Source organism: Myxine glutinosa, chromosome 2, assembly GCF_964187855.1.
Source record: "Myxine glutinosa chromosome 2, kmMyxGlut1.1, whole genome shotgun sequence".
NCBI lineage: Eukaryota > Metazoa > Chordata > Myxini > Myxiniformes > Myxinidae > Myxine > Myxine glutinosa.
The window spans coordinates 139,412,484-139,429,042 of record NC_136262.1 but is presented as its reverse complement, the minus strand read 5'-3'; the positions used below and the strand labels follow the sequence as shown (position 1 = coordinate 139,429,042).

The following is a 16,559-nucleotide window of genomic DNA, read 5'->3' as shown; positions in this document are numbered from 1 at the left end:
ATTCGGCTTTGTCACGTGTAGTGTCAACTGTGTAGCCGTTTGAGGTAAGGGAGGGGATGGAGGGGGAACAAACACCAGAAACGGATTTGACCAGACACCACCAGGATTTGGAGGAAGGAGACAGGTTTGAGAGTTCAATCTTGAGTGTGGAGAGATAGTGAGTGCTTCCTGGCACTCCTGAGGGTAGAAACACACTTGTTTCGAGCTTGGTGGAAGGAACTGAGATTGCCTTCAGTTGGATTTGCCTTCCAAGACGCAAAGGCAAGTTGTTTCAGGGCAACTGCCTCACCACAAGATTCAGTGTACCATGGACGGGAGGAAGGGTAAGACAACTGAAGACGAGATGGGATAAATCTGTGCATGAGAGAGAGCAGTTTGCTTTGGAAGAATTGATGTCAGAGGCATTAGAGATGGGAGACCAGCCCAGTTGATTGATGGCTGCTTGCAGACCGTGCCAGTCGGCCTGAGTGAAATGCCAGACTCGTCGGCGCTGAGGAGGCTCTCTGAGAATGGCCAGTGAGATGTCCACTTTAACAAGCACATGATCAGAAGAACCGATTGAAGCAGAAGAAGAGCAGCAGACATTTGCAGGGAAGTTAGTCATAACCAGGTCCAGAAGAGAAGATGCTCCATTGACTGAGTTCCGGGTCGGGAAATTGACAGATTGTATCAGTCCCAATGAGTCGCAGAAGTCCTTTGCTGAGGTGCCATGGCTGGTGAGAGATGAACCCACACCCAGCCAGCTGTACACTTGTTACACTCAGTGAACCCTTTGGAGACTGTGGACCCATTGGATATTCATTTCCATTCTGCATCTTAGCCCTTTACCGAGAGTGGCTGAATGACTTGTCTGGGGAAACATCCTTTTAAAAAAGGCTAGCGCGTCAACGCCCTGGAGTTGAACGACCAGACACCCAGTTTCTCGTGCCCCAAAGTACGCTTCATCATAAAAATCACAGCAAACAAATCAGACTTTTTCTGTAAATAAACAGACTTTCCCATTTCCTTGTTTGAGATCTATACCTATGGGTCTATACATACAGTACTTCCAGGGTCATGAATATAAATTTGATGTGTGCACATTATTTTAATTACTTTGTGGGACGAGACGACCTTTCGGATAAATATAGGAATGTAAATACATTCCTCCAACTTATCCTCAATGTTTGCCCACCTAGCTTTACAGCCAAAGTCCGCAACGTATCCTTCGCTTTATGCCAGTCCTAAACACATTTTTCATATTTATGATATAACATAGCCTCCATGAGCGGATTAACGTTTACTTTTGCACCCAATCGGCAAACATTCCGGACAATGATTTCTGTACAGTACAGTCAGTGTGCATTTTTGAGTTGATTTTTTTAATACTCTTTTCTTGTCAACACAAGCATCATCTTCACACAAATATTTGTATTTCCCTGGCACTCTGATGGCACCATCTCGCGGCACCTTGACGACGACTTCTCCAAACCGGATTCGCTACACGGACCGTTCGATAGCTCCATTGGACATTTCTCAATTCCAGATTCGCCGCTTGACTCACCAGAAATCCCAATCAGCGTGAGAGGAGTGCTGTATCGCTCCGGGTTTACAACCCCTTTGCCTTCCCAGACCACAAATTATTCGAGCAGTCCGTCTGACACATGAAGGCCTGCCTCTCCCTCCCTGTAACCCCTCCATTACATATCCGCACCACTCCGGTCCTGCCAAGAAAATTTTGGCCGTACATTTTGGTGAGTACCCCTGTAAGTATTCATTTAATTGTCCATTTGTGCATTTCATTTGTGTTCTTTATTGATTTTGTTTCATATTTGTCTCCAATATGTATTAATTCCTCACCCAATCGATAAACGTTCCGGACAATGATTTCTGCAGTGCGTTTTAAATTAATTTTACTAATTATTTCAGAAATGATCAAACTTTGCAATTTTTTTCATATATGAAATTCAATGTCTTAAACCATAGATAAGTTGATTCTAAGTATGTCGAGGCCCCGGAATTGGGGGGGGGGGGGGGGGGGGGGAGGGTTGGAAAAAGTATTGACTTATACTCCACAAATACGGTATAAATACAGTAAACCCTTAAATAATAAATATTCAAAACCGTGATAGTTAAAACCAAGTGCAGGGGTTCCCAGACCGAGGGTCACAACCCGAACCTGCAAAAAAATCCCTCCAAATCCTGTTTTTTTGAGGGGGGGGGGGGGGGGGGGTAAGTGTTTTCTTTCACAATTTTAATCTTAAGTACAAGCACCAAGAAGTACCCTTTGGATCACGAGGCGAATAAGATTTCAAATTTTGGGTTATGGACAAAAAAGTTTGGTAACCACCAGCCTATGGTAAAAGGGGGGTTAGGTTCCAGCCATACCGTGTTGTAGAGCTCCTCAAGACGTGGAAATGTCAGAAACTTGTGCATGCTCACGCCATTTTCAATGAGCAGCTTCACAAACTCCATGCGATCCATCACCAGCGCATCCAGCATGGCTCGCTCCAGTGCCCCCACCTCACACATGCTCAATCATATTAGGTGGCCAGTTGATGTACAGGCTACAGATATTTATTTCCACGTTTGTCAAAATGGCAGTGTGCAAAAACATAGAAGGGGTTTACAGTCATTGCAGAATTTCCAAGCATGGCTGCACAATTTAACCACAAACTGCATTTTCATTTTGGAGGAGGAAAAAAAAAGAAGCACTTGACGATATTGCTTTTCTCAGTTGTAGTGAATGCTGTATTATCTTGTAATGGTGATTCATAAGCTGGCTCCATGGCAACACAAAAACATGCATTAATGCTATACCTTCATGTATATTGGGCTTCTGTAGAAACCTCCAAGAACTCGCAATGACAATAGATGAACGAACACAATATTGAGTAAAAAAAAAAAAAAAAGACGTTTTATCTGCAAAAATATATTTATGGAACTCAACATGGGTATTTCTATGATGGAGCCCAAAACCAAAACTTATTTCCTGCCCATTGAACAAGATCCACCTTAAACCTTGATGCACATTCAGTACATTCTCCCCTGGAGAATGAAGCCATACAACAACAGGCATTTTAAGGCCATTTTCCTTGCAAGAGCGGGGGTTGGCCGTGCGGGCCGCATGACAATCTTCTCCATTTTGCCCTATTTTCTGCATCTCTCCTTGTTCACCCTCTTGCCCGCATTTCTTCTTCCACCACCTTTAGCCAAGTCTTTCTCTCTCTTCCCCATCCTCGACTTACTTCTACAGGGTCCGTTAGGGAGGTGTGACGATTTTCAGAAAACTCGTACACAGTTATTTTTAGTCGAATTTCAATTTTTATTTTTTTTAAATACTACGTATATAATGCCATTTAATACACTGTAACAAAGACATGACAAAAATGTAATTCATGTTTGAATTGGGTATAACAATGCAAGTGGGGGGTCTAGCGCATGCGTGATGGCTGTTGGTTACTCGTTGTTAGGCGCCATTTCAGTAGCCATGGAGCTGTGGACGATTGAACATCGCGTCTTTGTTGTTGAGACGTTTATTCAAACGGGTAGTTCGGTGGTGCTTACACAGCGCAGATTTCGTACTCACTTCAATGTTGGTCGACGTGGCGCCGTTCCGTCTCGAAACACAATATTGAAGTGGGTAAAAAAACTTCAGGACAACTGGATCTGTGAGGCCGGGAGCAGCTCGGGGAGGTGATCGAACCGTTAGGACCCCGGAAAACATCGAAAGGGTTCGACAAGCTGTGGAGGCCAGCCCTCGTCGGTCAGCGGTACGGCACGCTCGCGCTCTACGGATGTCAGTCGCGCACTGTGACAGTCAACTCACAACGTTATGTTACGATGTTGCGCGAGTTCTTACTGCCTGAATTGAGACGACGTCGCATTGACCTCCCTACAGTTTGGTTTCAGCAAGATGGGGCTACTTGCCATACCTCAAGAGAATCAATGGCCTTATTAAGAGAACATTTTCCCGGGCACCTCATTTCAATCCGTGGGGATGTGGAGTGGCCCCCTCGATCGCCCGATCTTTCACCCTGTGACTATTTTTTATGGGGTTACCTGAAAGCTAAGGTTTACATTGAAAAACCACGCACTCTTGAGACCCTTTCAGATGCCATCACCAGAGAAATTCGAGCGATTCCACTTGCCATGGTTGAAAGGTCTATGGACAACTTTTCCGCACGTCTGCAAGAATGCTTGGACAAGAACGGCCGCCATTTAGATAATGTCATTTTTCAAACATGAATTACATTTTTAAAATGTCTTTGTTACAGTGTATAACATGGCATTATATATGTAGTCTTTTTAAAAAATAAAAATTGAAATTCGACTAAAAATAACTGTGTACGAGTTTTCTGAAAATCGTCACACCTCCCTGACGGACCCTGTACATTCATTTCCATCACTCTTCTCAACCAGTCACTTTCATCCTTCCTCAACACATGACCAAACCATCTCAACCTGTTTCTCTTCACAGCATCAATCACAGGCTCTATTCCCATCATCTTTCGCAATTCATCATTTGTCTTCCTCTCTCTCTCAACGATACTCCACACATCCACCGAAACATTCACATTTCCACCCTTTCCAGCCTTCGTTGCTGCTCTACGTTCATTACCCATGTCTTGCTCCCATAAATCATAACACTTCTCACACATGCAGCATCCACCTTTCCCTTCAGCTTCAACGACACTCCCCTCCTCGTCAGCACGCCACTCAGTTCCCGAAATTTCTTCCATGCACATCTCACTCGAGCAACCGTTGCCGAGTCTGATCCACCTTCTCCATTCAGCATGTCTCCGAGATAGCAAACATGTTTTCACACCTTCCAGCTTCACTCGGTCTCCAAGATCCAACTCAACATTTCCTCCATCTGCAGCTCCCTCTGTGCACACCTTACACTTGAATGTAGCTGCCACACTGGTTAATGACCCTCTCAGACCACTACATTTTTGATGAACCCACTCAGCGCACATTGTATATTGAATGGCATTCACTCCGACACCCTTCCTGCACACAGCACACGGCACACGGCCACTTCCCAGTTCTTTCCACCTCACCACATGCTTTACCACTTGCCATCACCTTCGTTTTTCCGATATTCACCTTCAGACATTTTGTCTCCATACATTCCTTCCACTTGTTCATCTTCTCCTTCAGTCCAGCCCTACTTTCCCCAATCAACACCAGATCATCTGCATACAACAACTCCCACGGGAAACCCTCCTTTACATTCCGAGCCAGCACCTCCATCGCAGCTACAAATAGTAGTGGACTTGGTACCGACCCCTGATGCACTCCAACCTTCACCTCAAACTCACCACTGTTCCCGTCCTTCTAGTCAGGTTCACTATGTTTTTTCGTTCAAAATCATGGAAAACATTTGCCAATTTTGACCAATTTGATTCGACCAATTCGACCAATCGGCCAATTCCATTCGACCAATTCGACCATTCGACCAATCGCTTCGATCGACCATTCGACCATTCGACCAATTCGATCGATTCGATTCGATTCGATCGACCATTCGACCAATTCGATTTGCCAATCAATTTGACCGACCTTTGCTTGTGTGGAACGGACTGTGAAAACGATGCGGACTATATTGTCGGATACGACACACAGGACAGTGATGACCAACTCTAAATGGCATATTCTGTAATCGTGTATGTTTGATGCCATTGACTGCCTGTGTATATTTTGTCATTGACTGCCTGTGTAGATGTGAAGTTATACTGACTGCATGTGTATATATGATTTTGCTGACTGCCTGTGTATGTTTGGTGATATGAATTATTGTGACACATTTTGATGTTATTAACTGCCTGTACAAAATGATAACATGTATTTGATTATGCAACTTATCGCGAATATAAAGACAGTATTTTGCAATTCAAAACCTTTGATTCGTGTCTTACCATTCCCCATAGCACTAATTTGATACTTTCAGTGGATTCCTTGTCCCTGAAAATATAGGTTTCGTATATTTTTAAAAGTTTTTAGGGTAATTAGAGGCAGAAATAGAACAAAATATGTATTTTACAGTGACCATTTTGAAAATCCAAAATGGCCGCCATACAGGTATCTCTCCAAATGTAAACATTGATTTTTAGTTTCCTTATGCTATAACCTTGCCAAAAATGTATAGGTTTGCTAATCTACCATGATTTTGAATGAAATATAATTTATTGACATAGTGAACCTGACTATTCGGCCTTACAGCTGTGTGCGCTCTCTCGTACATTGCCATCACTACACTGATCAACCATTCCTCCACTCCTAACTTCCTCAATGCCCATGTCATTACTTAATGTGCAACCCTATCGAATGCTTTCTCCAGATCAACAAACCCAAGAAACAACTTCTTCCTCTTCTCCATGTACTTCTCCTGCAACTGCCTTACAATAAAAAGCACGTCTGTCATTCCTCTTCCTGGCATAAATCCAAACTGCATTTCGTCGATCTTCACTTTCTTCCTTATCCTCCTCTCCAACACCCTTTCCAATACCTTCATTCCATGCTCCAATAACTTTATCGCTCGATACGAGCCACAGTCCAGAGGGTCACCTTTCCCCTTGTATAGACGGACGAGGGTACTCAATCCACTGGAATGCGGCCTACTTTCACCACAAGATTACAGATCTCTGACATTCTCTTCACACACCAACTTCCCGCTACCTTCAACATATCTCCCACAACTCCCGTCGACCCTCCTGCTTTTCTACTCTTCATTGCTTCCTCAACTTCCTTCTCAGTTATCTTCTCTGCCGGTCCTAAAACTGGGTTACTCTTGATGTTGCCATCCCATTCATTCTCTGTATTCAACAGCATTTCCATATATCTTTTCCATCTTCCTTTAATTCCATCTGGGTCGACAACGATTTGTCCGTCCCACTTCATCCTTCAAGCAACTCACCCCCATCACATCACACCTCTCTTTCGCTGTCTGCTTTGCAATCCTGAATACCGCCCTCTGACCCTCTTCCTAATCGAAGCGTTCTCCGAACATTTTCCTACATGCCTCCTGCGCTTTTGCTTCCTCTTTCTTTGCAGACTTCTTGGCTGCCTTATAACTTTCATGTTCTGCCTTTTCTGCCCCCGTACCCTTCGCCTTCTGCCACTCCTTGACCTTCTTCCTCTTCTCGTCAATCCTCTTTCCAACTTCATCATCCCACCACCATGTTTCCGAGTGCCTCGGAGGTCCTTTTGTCCATCCACATACTTCACCAACGGCTCCCAACAGACTGTCTTTCATTGACATCTAACCACTTTCAAGCTCAACCACATCATCCTCTGCCATACTCAGGCTATCTTTTAATGCCTCCCTCACTGTCACCTCTTTCAACCACCACACCTTCATTCTCGGTTGGTGCTTCACCCGCCAAGCTCTCCTCGCACCTTTCACCCTTATGTCGCAGACAACCAAGTGGTGCTGTGAAACAGCCTCCTCCCCCGGGATCACCTTTGTGTCCCGGAGGTGCCCCCTGTCTCGCCTACGCACCATCAGGTAGTCAACGGTTGCCGTCGACCCACCTGATGTGTATGTAACAAGCTTATTATCCTCTTTCTGGAACTGAGTATTACAAATCAACAAACCAGCTCCATCAGCCAACTCCGAAATCCTTTCACCTTCTCCATTCCTCACACCATAACCCCCATGAACTCCCTCAAAACCGTCCATACTCCTTCCCACATGTCCATTTAGGTCTCCTCCTACCACAACAACTTCCTCATCCTTCACATCTTCCATCAGCTTCTCTATCGCACACCAGAACTTGTCCCTCTCTTCATCGCTCCGACCGACCTGTGGAGCATATCCCGAGATGACGTTCACAAAGAGCTTTCCAATCATCATTTTCACCATCATCAACCTATCACTCACTCTAGTCACACTCACAACACGGTCTCCAAACTCCTCAGAAAACAGGACACCAACACCATGCACGCCTTCCGAGCACCCTTGCCACACAAACTTGTATTTCTGTCCCTGCCTACCCTTTACCATTCTCACACCATTTCCCTTCCATCTCGTCTCCTGCACACAACATATGTCCACTCTTCTTCTGACCAATACTTCCCCCACTTCTCCTGATCTCTCTGTCATTGTCCCTACATTCCATGTCCCAAACCTCAGAAACCGATCTCTACGTGGGGCATCAGACGTTTCGTCGTCATAAATGGAGCGATTTCCACCCTTGCTTCAATCGGGTTCCCCGAATCTACTGTTGTATTTTACACACTGCAAATCTAATCTATGCTGGTTCCCCGAAACCAGAATGAAGCCATACAGAATCCACTAAATAAAATAAGGTCCTACTGGACAATGGAGAAGAAGTTGAGCGCCTTTTAACATTGTTATTTTCAACACTCGTCAATACTCTTCAGTGCACAAGTTCCAATAAAGGGTGAGACAGGTACGTGAAAGCGCAACTACCTTGTATTTAATATGAGAAGTGCTTATGAATCGTCATTACATTTATTAATGCACTGGATTGTAGTTGACATGTCGATGTGCTTTTAAAATGATTGTTTTTTGGCTTGTCTTAAAAGAGGTACACTTTCTCTTGCTCAGGGTATTTGAATGCATGTGTGCTTCCCTCTCTCCCCCCTCTTGTCTCCCGCTGCCTTCATTGAATGTTTTGTGTGGCTGTGCACGTTTTCATGTTCAATGTGTTAGCTCTTACACGAGCCTCGATTCTGTATACAATTTTTTTTTTTATGCCCCACTATTCTGAGGGTGCGAGTGCATGCGGAGTGGGTAATTTACTGCTTCACACAAAAATGGTGCAAAAGCAGATCCTTGCAATTACAGACCAATCAGCCTGCTCCCAATCATGCACTGGCATGTGTACTATTTTGAACGGCGAATTTAATCAAAATTATCACATTGCTCTGGCTTTTGTACGACATTGTAAATGTGACCTACACTGACTATCTGCCGAATCAGGGGGGGAGGGGGGGGGAGTGGAGGGGAGGGGGGGGGGGGGATAAGTAAATCATCTTATCAATTCCAATTTCCAACAACTGAAATGGTTTACCAGAATACATATGTATTTATATTCAAATACAGTAATTAGCTAAAAGATCAGAACAGAGATTGTGCTGATTACGTCATGTATTTGGCCCTTGAAAAAATAATGGTTAAAAGAATTGAAGACCTAGCCAGAGGTGTCAACAAACTTCCAAGCACGGATGTTTACGTTTCTCTTCTGCTTGGAAAATCAGTTGACGCGCGCGTCTTTAAATCTGTTATTTATTATTTTTCTAAAGGGCCAAAAGCATGGGGTTAATAGCTTACAGCAAAATTCTGATCCGAAAGCAATATTTTAATGCTGGAAACATGCATTTATTGTCCTTTATTGTCCACACATCAAATATTCTGCAATCTACAGCTTGGTGTTGGCTTAGCGGCTAGGGTGCTGGTTTGGGATCCCAGGATCCTGGGTTCGAATCCCAGTCGATCGCTGAATTAACGCCAGGGGGGTTGACTCAGCCTGTCATCCTTCCGAGGTCGGCAAATTGAGTACCAGCTTGCTGGGATGAATGATCCCGGTGTGTACCCCGGTTTAGAATCGGTACACTGTATCCCTGCGCATCGTAAGAGCGTGACCAAGGGTTGGCGTCAGGAAGGGCATCCGGCCATAAAAACATTGCCTCAAAACAGGGAACCATGATTGTCATGGGGCCCGCAAGGCTAACCCCCGCTCTAGCGGGGAAAAATGGCCTTAAAACGCTCATTCATTATTCATTCATTCATTCTACAGCTTGGCAAAAGGGGATTATTGACTCGTGGGACACCATGGATGTTGAAATTATCGAGAGTCGATCGTATTTGCGCGTCAGGTCACAATGATAAGAACAGAAGGCTTAATTGTAATTTTTAACGTTTGGCAAAGTTGTGCTCTTTCAATAAAAACAAGGCGAAACATTCTTTTTAAAATGTCAGTGTGAAACGAATGGTCCAATGGAAATGATCTTCTGTAAAAAATACATTTTTATATGCAAAGGTTTCCAGAAGATAGAAATTAATATTTAAATGGGTTTGGGAGTTGACCTTTTCTACTTAAAATGTTCCACCTACCACCCAGTGCTGGCCGTAGACAAAGACATGGTTCTTGGCAATATCTACACGGTTCCAGGCCATGGTGAGACTCAGCTGATCAGAACTAGATGCATTGGTTCCTGCAGTAACAGAGAACAATGGCTCAAATAACAGCATCAATGCATTTAATACAGATTCGGAGTAAATCCACTTCCTTTACGTGGAAGCACCCAGGGGATTTTAGTTCCATATTTATTCAGAAAAAAAATACACACATCTCTCACACAGTATAATGCATCTGTGCTAGATTACTATCATCAGATCAGTGCAAGGGTTTAAATGTTTACCTTTCAGAAGTGCCGTTAGAACAGCCAGATCAATGTCTTTGTGCTCCTCAGAACTTGGTGAAAACACCGTTATCTGAAGAGAAAACACCGACACCAAATGATGCTTATAAGGTGCAGAAAACAAAAAAAGAAAATATTTACAAAATAATTTAAAATGATATATACACAAATTTCTAATTTAAATAAGTATTCAACCCCGAGTCAATACTTCATAGAAGCGCCTTTGGCAGCGATTACAGCTTCGAATCTTCTTTGGTATTTCTGCATCAGCTTTGCAAAACTGGGTTTTGGAAGTTTTTTTTATGTCGGATGCTTCAGTCACAGCCTATTTCGTCCTCATCAAGGCCAGGCCTTAAATAAAATAACTGCAAAAAGAGAAATAAAAGAGAGAGAATGTAAAGGTGAGAAGTGAAATTGAGCAAGAAAAGTGTATAATGTTTGTTTGTGAGAAAGAGAAATTAAAGCTATCCAAGTAGCTGTAGGTTGAGTGAGACAGAAAGTAAGACCAGCAATCCTGATACAGAGAGTGTAAGATGTTTCCTGGCACCACTTTAACGCTCCCAATTCTGAATGGTAGTACGACCCTGAGCGGTTGTTGTCTACAACCTCCAACCTAAAAATGGAAAGCAGTTCTCCCATTTGTCCTTGCACATTTGCTTAAGCTCTGTCAAGTTGGATGGGGATGAACAGCAATCCTCAAGTCTTTCGACAGATTATCAATGGGATTAAAGTCTGGGTTTTGGCTGCGCCAATCAATGACTTTCACATTCTTGTTCTGAAGCCATTCCAGTGTTGCTTTGGCTGTATGCTTGGGGTCATTGTCCTGTTGGAATGTAAATCTTCGCTGCAATCTAGGCTCTTTTGCACTCTGAAGCAGGTTCTCCTCAAGGATTTGCATGCATTTGGCTCCATGCATTGTTTCCTCGATCCTTAAAAGTCTCCCAGTCCCTGCCTCTGAAAAGCATCCCCATAATATGATGCTGCCACCACCATGCATCATGGTAGGGATGGTATCAGATAGGTGATTAGCTGTGCTCGGTTTCTGCCAGATGTAGTGCTTTGCTTTCAGGCCAAATAGTTCAATTTTCATCTCACCAGAGACAGAATATTTTGCCACATGCTCTCAGTCTTTCATGTGTCTTTTTGCAAACTCCAGGCGTCCTGTCATGTGCCTTTTTCGATGGAGTGGCTTCCGTCTGGCCAATCTCCCATAAAGCCTAGATTTGTGAAGGGCTGGAAAGACTGTTGTCCTTCCGGCAGGTTTTCTCATCTCAGCCAAGAAACTCTGCAGCTCTGTCAGATTGGTCTTTTGAGTTATGGCTCACCTTTCTGACCAAGATCCTTCTTGCCCAGTTGCTCAGTTTGGTCGGATGGCCAACTCAAGGAAGGGCCTGGGTAGTTCCATATCCATAGGACTTCACACGACGAAGGATGCAGAGTCAGCGACTAAGCTTTGGAGGCCAGCTTGGCAATATGGCTTTCCCAGGAGAGATCATGGCAGATAGTGAGACGCAAAAGCTTGAGTGACAGAACTTCTACGAAAGGATTGTTGAGAAAGTAAATGGGAGGGTTTTCCAGAGGGTCGTTTCGGAGAGACAATGTGAGATTTGTCAGGATTGAAAGACATGTTACACGTGTTTGACCAGCTTGTAATTTATCCAGGTCTGCAGAGAGTGAAGAGGCTGCTGCCTACGATCTGAGGGATGAGAGATGGAGCAGCAGAGGGTGGGTGGAGTCTTCAGGAAAGAGCGAGTGGATTTTCCGGAGAGATCATTTATGAAGATTAGAAAAAGCACAGGGCCAATAACACTGCCTTGAGGGACTCAAGCCTGGACAGGAAGAGATGATGAGAGCATTCCATTTAGAGCCGCACGTTGACTGCGACAGGAGAGGAAGTCCACGAGCCATGTGTGGAGGTTTCCATGGATACCATAGGAGGAGAGTTTGGTAAGCAGGGCATGGTGCCAGACCCCATCGAAGGCACAAGATAGGGAGACGGCTCTGATTTCCTGTATGGCACTGAGGATCTCCATCCATTGTTGAGACAGCAGAAGCAGCATGCCCAGAGTAGAATGACCTGGTCTGAATCCAAATGAATGATCAGAGATCAAGCCATTGGAGGAGAGGAAGGATTTGATGTCAGAAGCGATGATTTATTCCATGACCTTACTGATGATTGGGAGTAGGCTGATTGGTCTATAATTGCAAGGATCTGTTTTTGCACCATTTTTGTGTGAAGCAGTAAGTTACCCACTATGCATGCACTCGCACCCTCAGAATACTGGGGCATTTAAAAAAAACAAAAAACTTGTACACAGAATCGAGGCTCGTGTAAGAGCTAACATATTGAACATGAAAACATGCAATGAACGGAGCGGGAGACGAGAGGGGGAGACAGGGAGGCACACAAACACAACAACAGTAGAGAACAAGGACGTCGGTAGATCTGTGGAAGGGGGGGGCTGGTGAGGAGGGAGGGATACACGGTATGGGATGGGGGAAGATAAGAGATGGTGGTGAACAGCTGTTTTAAAGACCTAGAGGGAGGAGAGGATAGAAGAGAGTGAGGGAGTTTGTTCCAGAGGTGGGAGAAAAGAGGAATGAAAGAGTGAAGGTGAGCAGAGTCTTGATTTTGGCAGTTTCACCAGAAGAGGGATGCTGCAAATCTTGTGCTTCCTGCAGGAATATTTATTTGGGGGACAGAGCACAGACCCAGCTGGGGGAGCAAGGCCGGAGAGGAGTCGGTGGAAGACAGAAAGACCACCTTAGGATTTACAATTACTTAATCTAAATCGGGCCCACATTCATCAGACAAAAGATAAAGACTGTTGCGGTGAAGAAGATTCAGACCCTCTTAACCTGGTGTGGTAGCTCTGGGCAGCTGGCGCATCCGTCTGGAATGATGCTCTTTGGTTGCCCCAGTCACCAATGGCCGTGAGATATGCGCCCACGACCCCTCAGGACATTGAGATGTGAAGCTGCTCCGCACACCTCCCTCATTTACCAGTGTTTCCCACACAGCACTCCCTGCTGCAACAACTGTGCAGCAGGATGTCCTCCTTCCCTCACCACACCGTCACCAAACTGCCACAAAACCCCGATGGAGCACCACGGCCGGGAGAAGGTGATGATCAGATGGAAATTAGAGACGATCGAGCACGATGACGATAACGACCCAGCCGAGAGCCCAGGGAGTGACCAACAAAACCAAGCCAGACTGACTCAGGCGAGAGACTGACATAACCTGTCAGCACTGGCAAGTGGTAAATATTTTGGATCCATGATTAGGTGAGAGCTAATTGGTTGTTCCCTTTCTCCATGGGAAGCAATGAGAAGCTGACGTTTCAAGCGTTAACCCTGTTTTGCTCCAATGAAGAGTTAATACCCCGAAACCTCAGCTTCTTGCTTCTCACGGAGGTTAGCAAATCTCAATCAACTTCCTGTTGATTTTATGCATTGTTCTTACTTTACCCGTCTGCAGATGCACATCGACGAGGCTTCACCAGCAAGACTAGTTCATTATTGACCATTACCTTACTTTCTTTACATGTTATATAATTAGTAATATTTTGTAAAACTAGGTGATAAAAACTAGGTGATTATTATGGTACCACTCCCTGCACGGCAGTGGATAAACTATTGTTTTTTCTCACATTATTATTCTTTTTATTCTTCCGCTGCAATTTTGGCAGTTCAAAATCTTTAAAATTTATGTTCTCTGCAACCGTTGATGCGATTGACACGAAATTTTCACCAAAGGAGTGGCTCCACATGTGGAATTCTTAATGCCAATTATGATGTCATAGGTCACATCGTATGGGCACCATCTTGGAAAAACTGAAAAACGTTGCACCTCTATATCTCCAAAAGCGCTGCGTAGAAAAAAAATTGAGGCCTGACTCGTTGTAAAGGACTCTCCATGGAGAACATAGGTTAATGATGATGTCATATGTGCCTCCACCATGATTTTTTTTTTTGTATACTGAATCGAGGCTCGTGAAAGAGCTAACATTTACTTCACAAACAAATCGACCAGACAAACAAAATACACAAAAAGAGGGAGCGGAAGACAAGATGGGGAGAAAAGGGGAAGCACACAAACACAACATCCGAGAGCAGGGAGATGTGTGGAAGGGAGAGGGCCCGGGGGGAGGAGGCATGGGAAGGGGGGGGGGGGGGAGGGAGAAGTATAAAGCACAAGGACACCAAGGACTTCCAGGACAGAAGTTGGTATTTCAAAAAGGGGAATTGGGGTGAAATTAGCGGGGGAAGAAAAGATCAAGGTTTTGGATGGATGTAAAGTTTTACATGATGTCAAAATTCAAGTACAAAACGTCATCTGATCACGATGAAATTTCTTGAGCATCATCTCTGGATAAATTGGTGATGGAAAAAATTATAATGACATCATTGGTCACGTGGTTCGGCCGCCATTTTGTTTTTAACAGAAAAGCCTTAAAAAACAACCAAATCCCCTTTTTTCCAAAACGGCCAAACAGATGGAGGCAAAACTTTACATGCATGATCACATGACCAACCAAAATGTTCCGTGACCATGCCGTCATAGGTCACATGGTTTTGGAGCTGTGATTTTTTTGGAAGAATAAACGTTTAAAAAGCCACTCCTCCAGAACGGCTGAACAGATCGAGTGGAAACTTCACTCATATGTTCCACATGCCTTGGGCCCATTGTGTCCCTCAATAGTTCCTAGGTTACATGGTATGGCAGCCATGTGGGACTGAACGAACATCTTTTAAAATTATATATCTTGAACCGCTTCATTGATTGACGTGAAAAGTCAAAGTAATGTAGAGGTGGTCAAGCAGAATACTTGTTTAAAATTTCAACATGATTGGTCGTACGTGGCAGCCAGAAGTTATTTTTTGAAGAAGAAACTCCACATTATTTGCTCCTTCAGCCTTGTGAGTTTTTAGTATACTAGGGCGTGCCCGTACGTGGGTGCAAAAAAACATGCGTGCAAACAACAACAACAAAAAAAAACTTTGAAACCACGTGGCAGTAACGACCACAGAACCCCCCCCCCCTCTATTTACATGAAATGGTTTGGTCCATTCGCAAAGCCAAAGTGAACGGCTTGCGAGTACGGTAGAACCCCCCCCCCCCCCCCTCTATTTACATGAAATGGTTTGGTCCATTCGCAAAGCCAAAGCGAACGGCTTGCGAGTACGGTGACCATACCTTGGGAACCACTTGTCCGATTAATTTCAAACCTTGAAAAGGCACATCCTCGGGTCCCCAGCAATATACCTGGCAAGTTTAAAGTATATCGGACCCGTGGTTGTCGAGAAACAGCGGTCACAGACAAACACACACACACACACACACACACACACACACACACACACACACACACACACACACACACACACACACACACACACACACACAGACACACACACATACACACAGAGATTACTGGAATTATAGATAGATGATCCACCACGTGAGTGATAGGTTGATGATGGTGAAAATGATGATTGGAAAGCTCTTGGTGAACGTCATCTCGGGATATGCTCCGCAGGTTGGTCGAAGCGATGAAGAGCAGGACACGTTCTGGTGTGCGATAGAGAAGCTGATGGAAAACGTGAAAGATGAGGAAGGTGTTGTGGTGGGAGGAGACCTGAATGGACATGTGGGAAGGAGTATGGATGGTTTTGAGGGAGTTCATGGGGGTTACGGATATGGTGTGAGAAATGGAGAAGGTGAAAGGATTTTGGAGTTTGCTGATGGAGCTGATTTGTTGATTTGTAATACTCAGTTCCAGAAAGAGGATAATAAGCTTGTTACATACACGTCAGGTGGGTCGACGACAACCGTCGACTACCTGATGGTGCATAGGCGAGATAGGGGGCACCTCCAGGACACAAAGGTGATCCCGGGGGAGGAGGCTGTTTCACAGCACCACTTGGTTGTCTGCGACATAAGGGTGAAAGGTGCGAGGAGAGCTCGGCGGGTGAAGTACCAACCGAGAATGAAGGTGTGGAGGTTGAAAGAGGTGACAGTAAGGGAGGCATTAAAAGAGAGGCTGAGTTGGGTAGAGGATGATGTGGTTGAGCTTCAAAGTGGTTGGATGTCAATGAAAGCTAGTCTGTTGGGAGCCGTTGGTGAGGTATGTGGATGGACAAAAAGAGCACCGAGGCACTCGGAAACATGGTGGTGGGATGAT

The 16,559-nt window shown here is 44.6% G+C and overlaps 1 protein-coding gene across 2 annotated transcripts in view; it reads right to left on the bottom strand.

Annotated features, from left to right (window-relative positions):
* The window catches only part of TRPM7 (transient receptor potential cation channel subfamily M member 7), a 250,871-nt gene that overhangs the window by 172,575 nt on the left and 61,737 nt on the right, over positions 1 to 16,559 (bottom strand). For both annotated transcript variants that reach the window (XM_078771748.1, XM_078771749.1), the window contains 3 exons: positions 10,372 to 10,444; positions 10,064 to 10,164; positions 2,368 to 2,502 (listed from right to left, as the gene is read on the bottom strand). In XM_078771748.1, the coding sequence (XP_078627874.1) occupies positions 2,368 to 2,502; positions 10,064 to 10,164; positions 10,372 to 10,444 (309 nt within the window). The remainder of the gene's footprint in view (positions 1 to 2,367; positions 2,503 to 10,063; positions 10,165 to 10,371; positions 10,445 to 16,559) is intronic.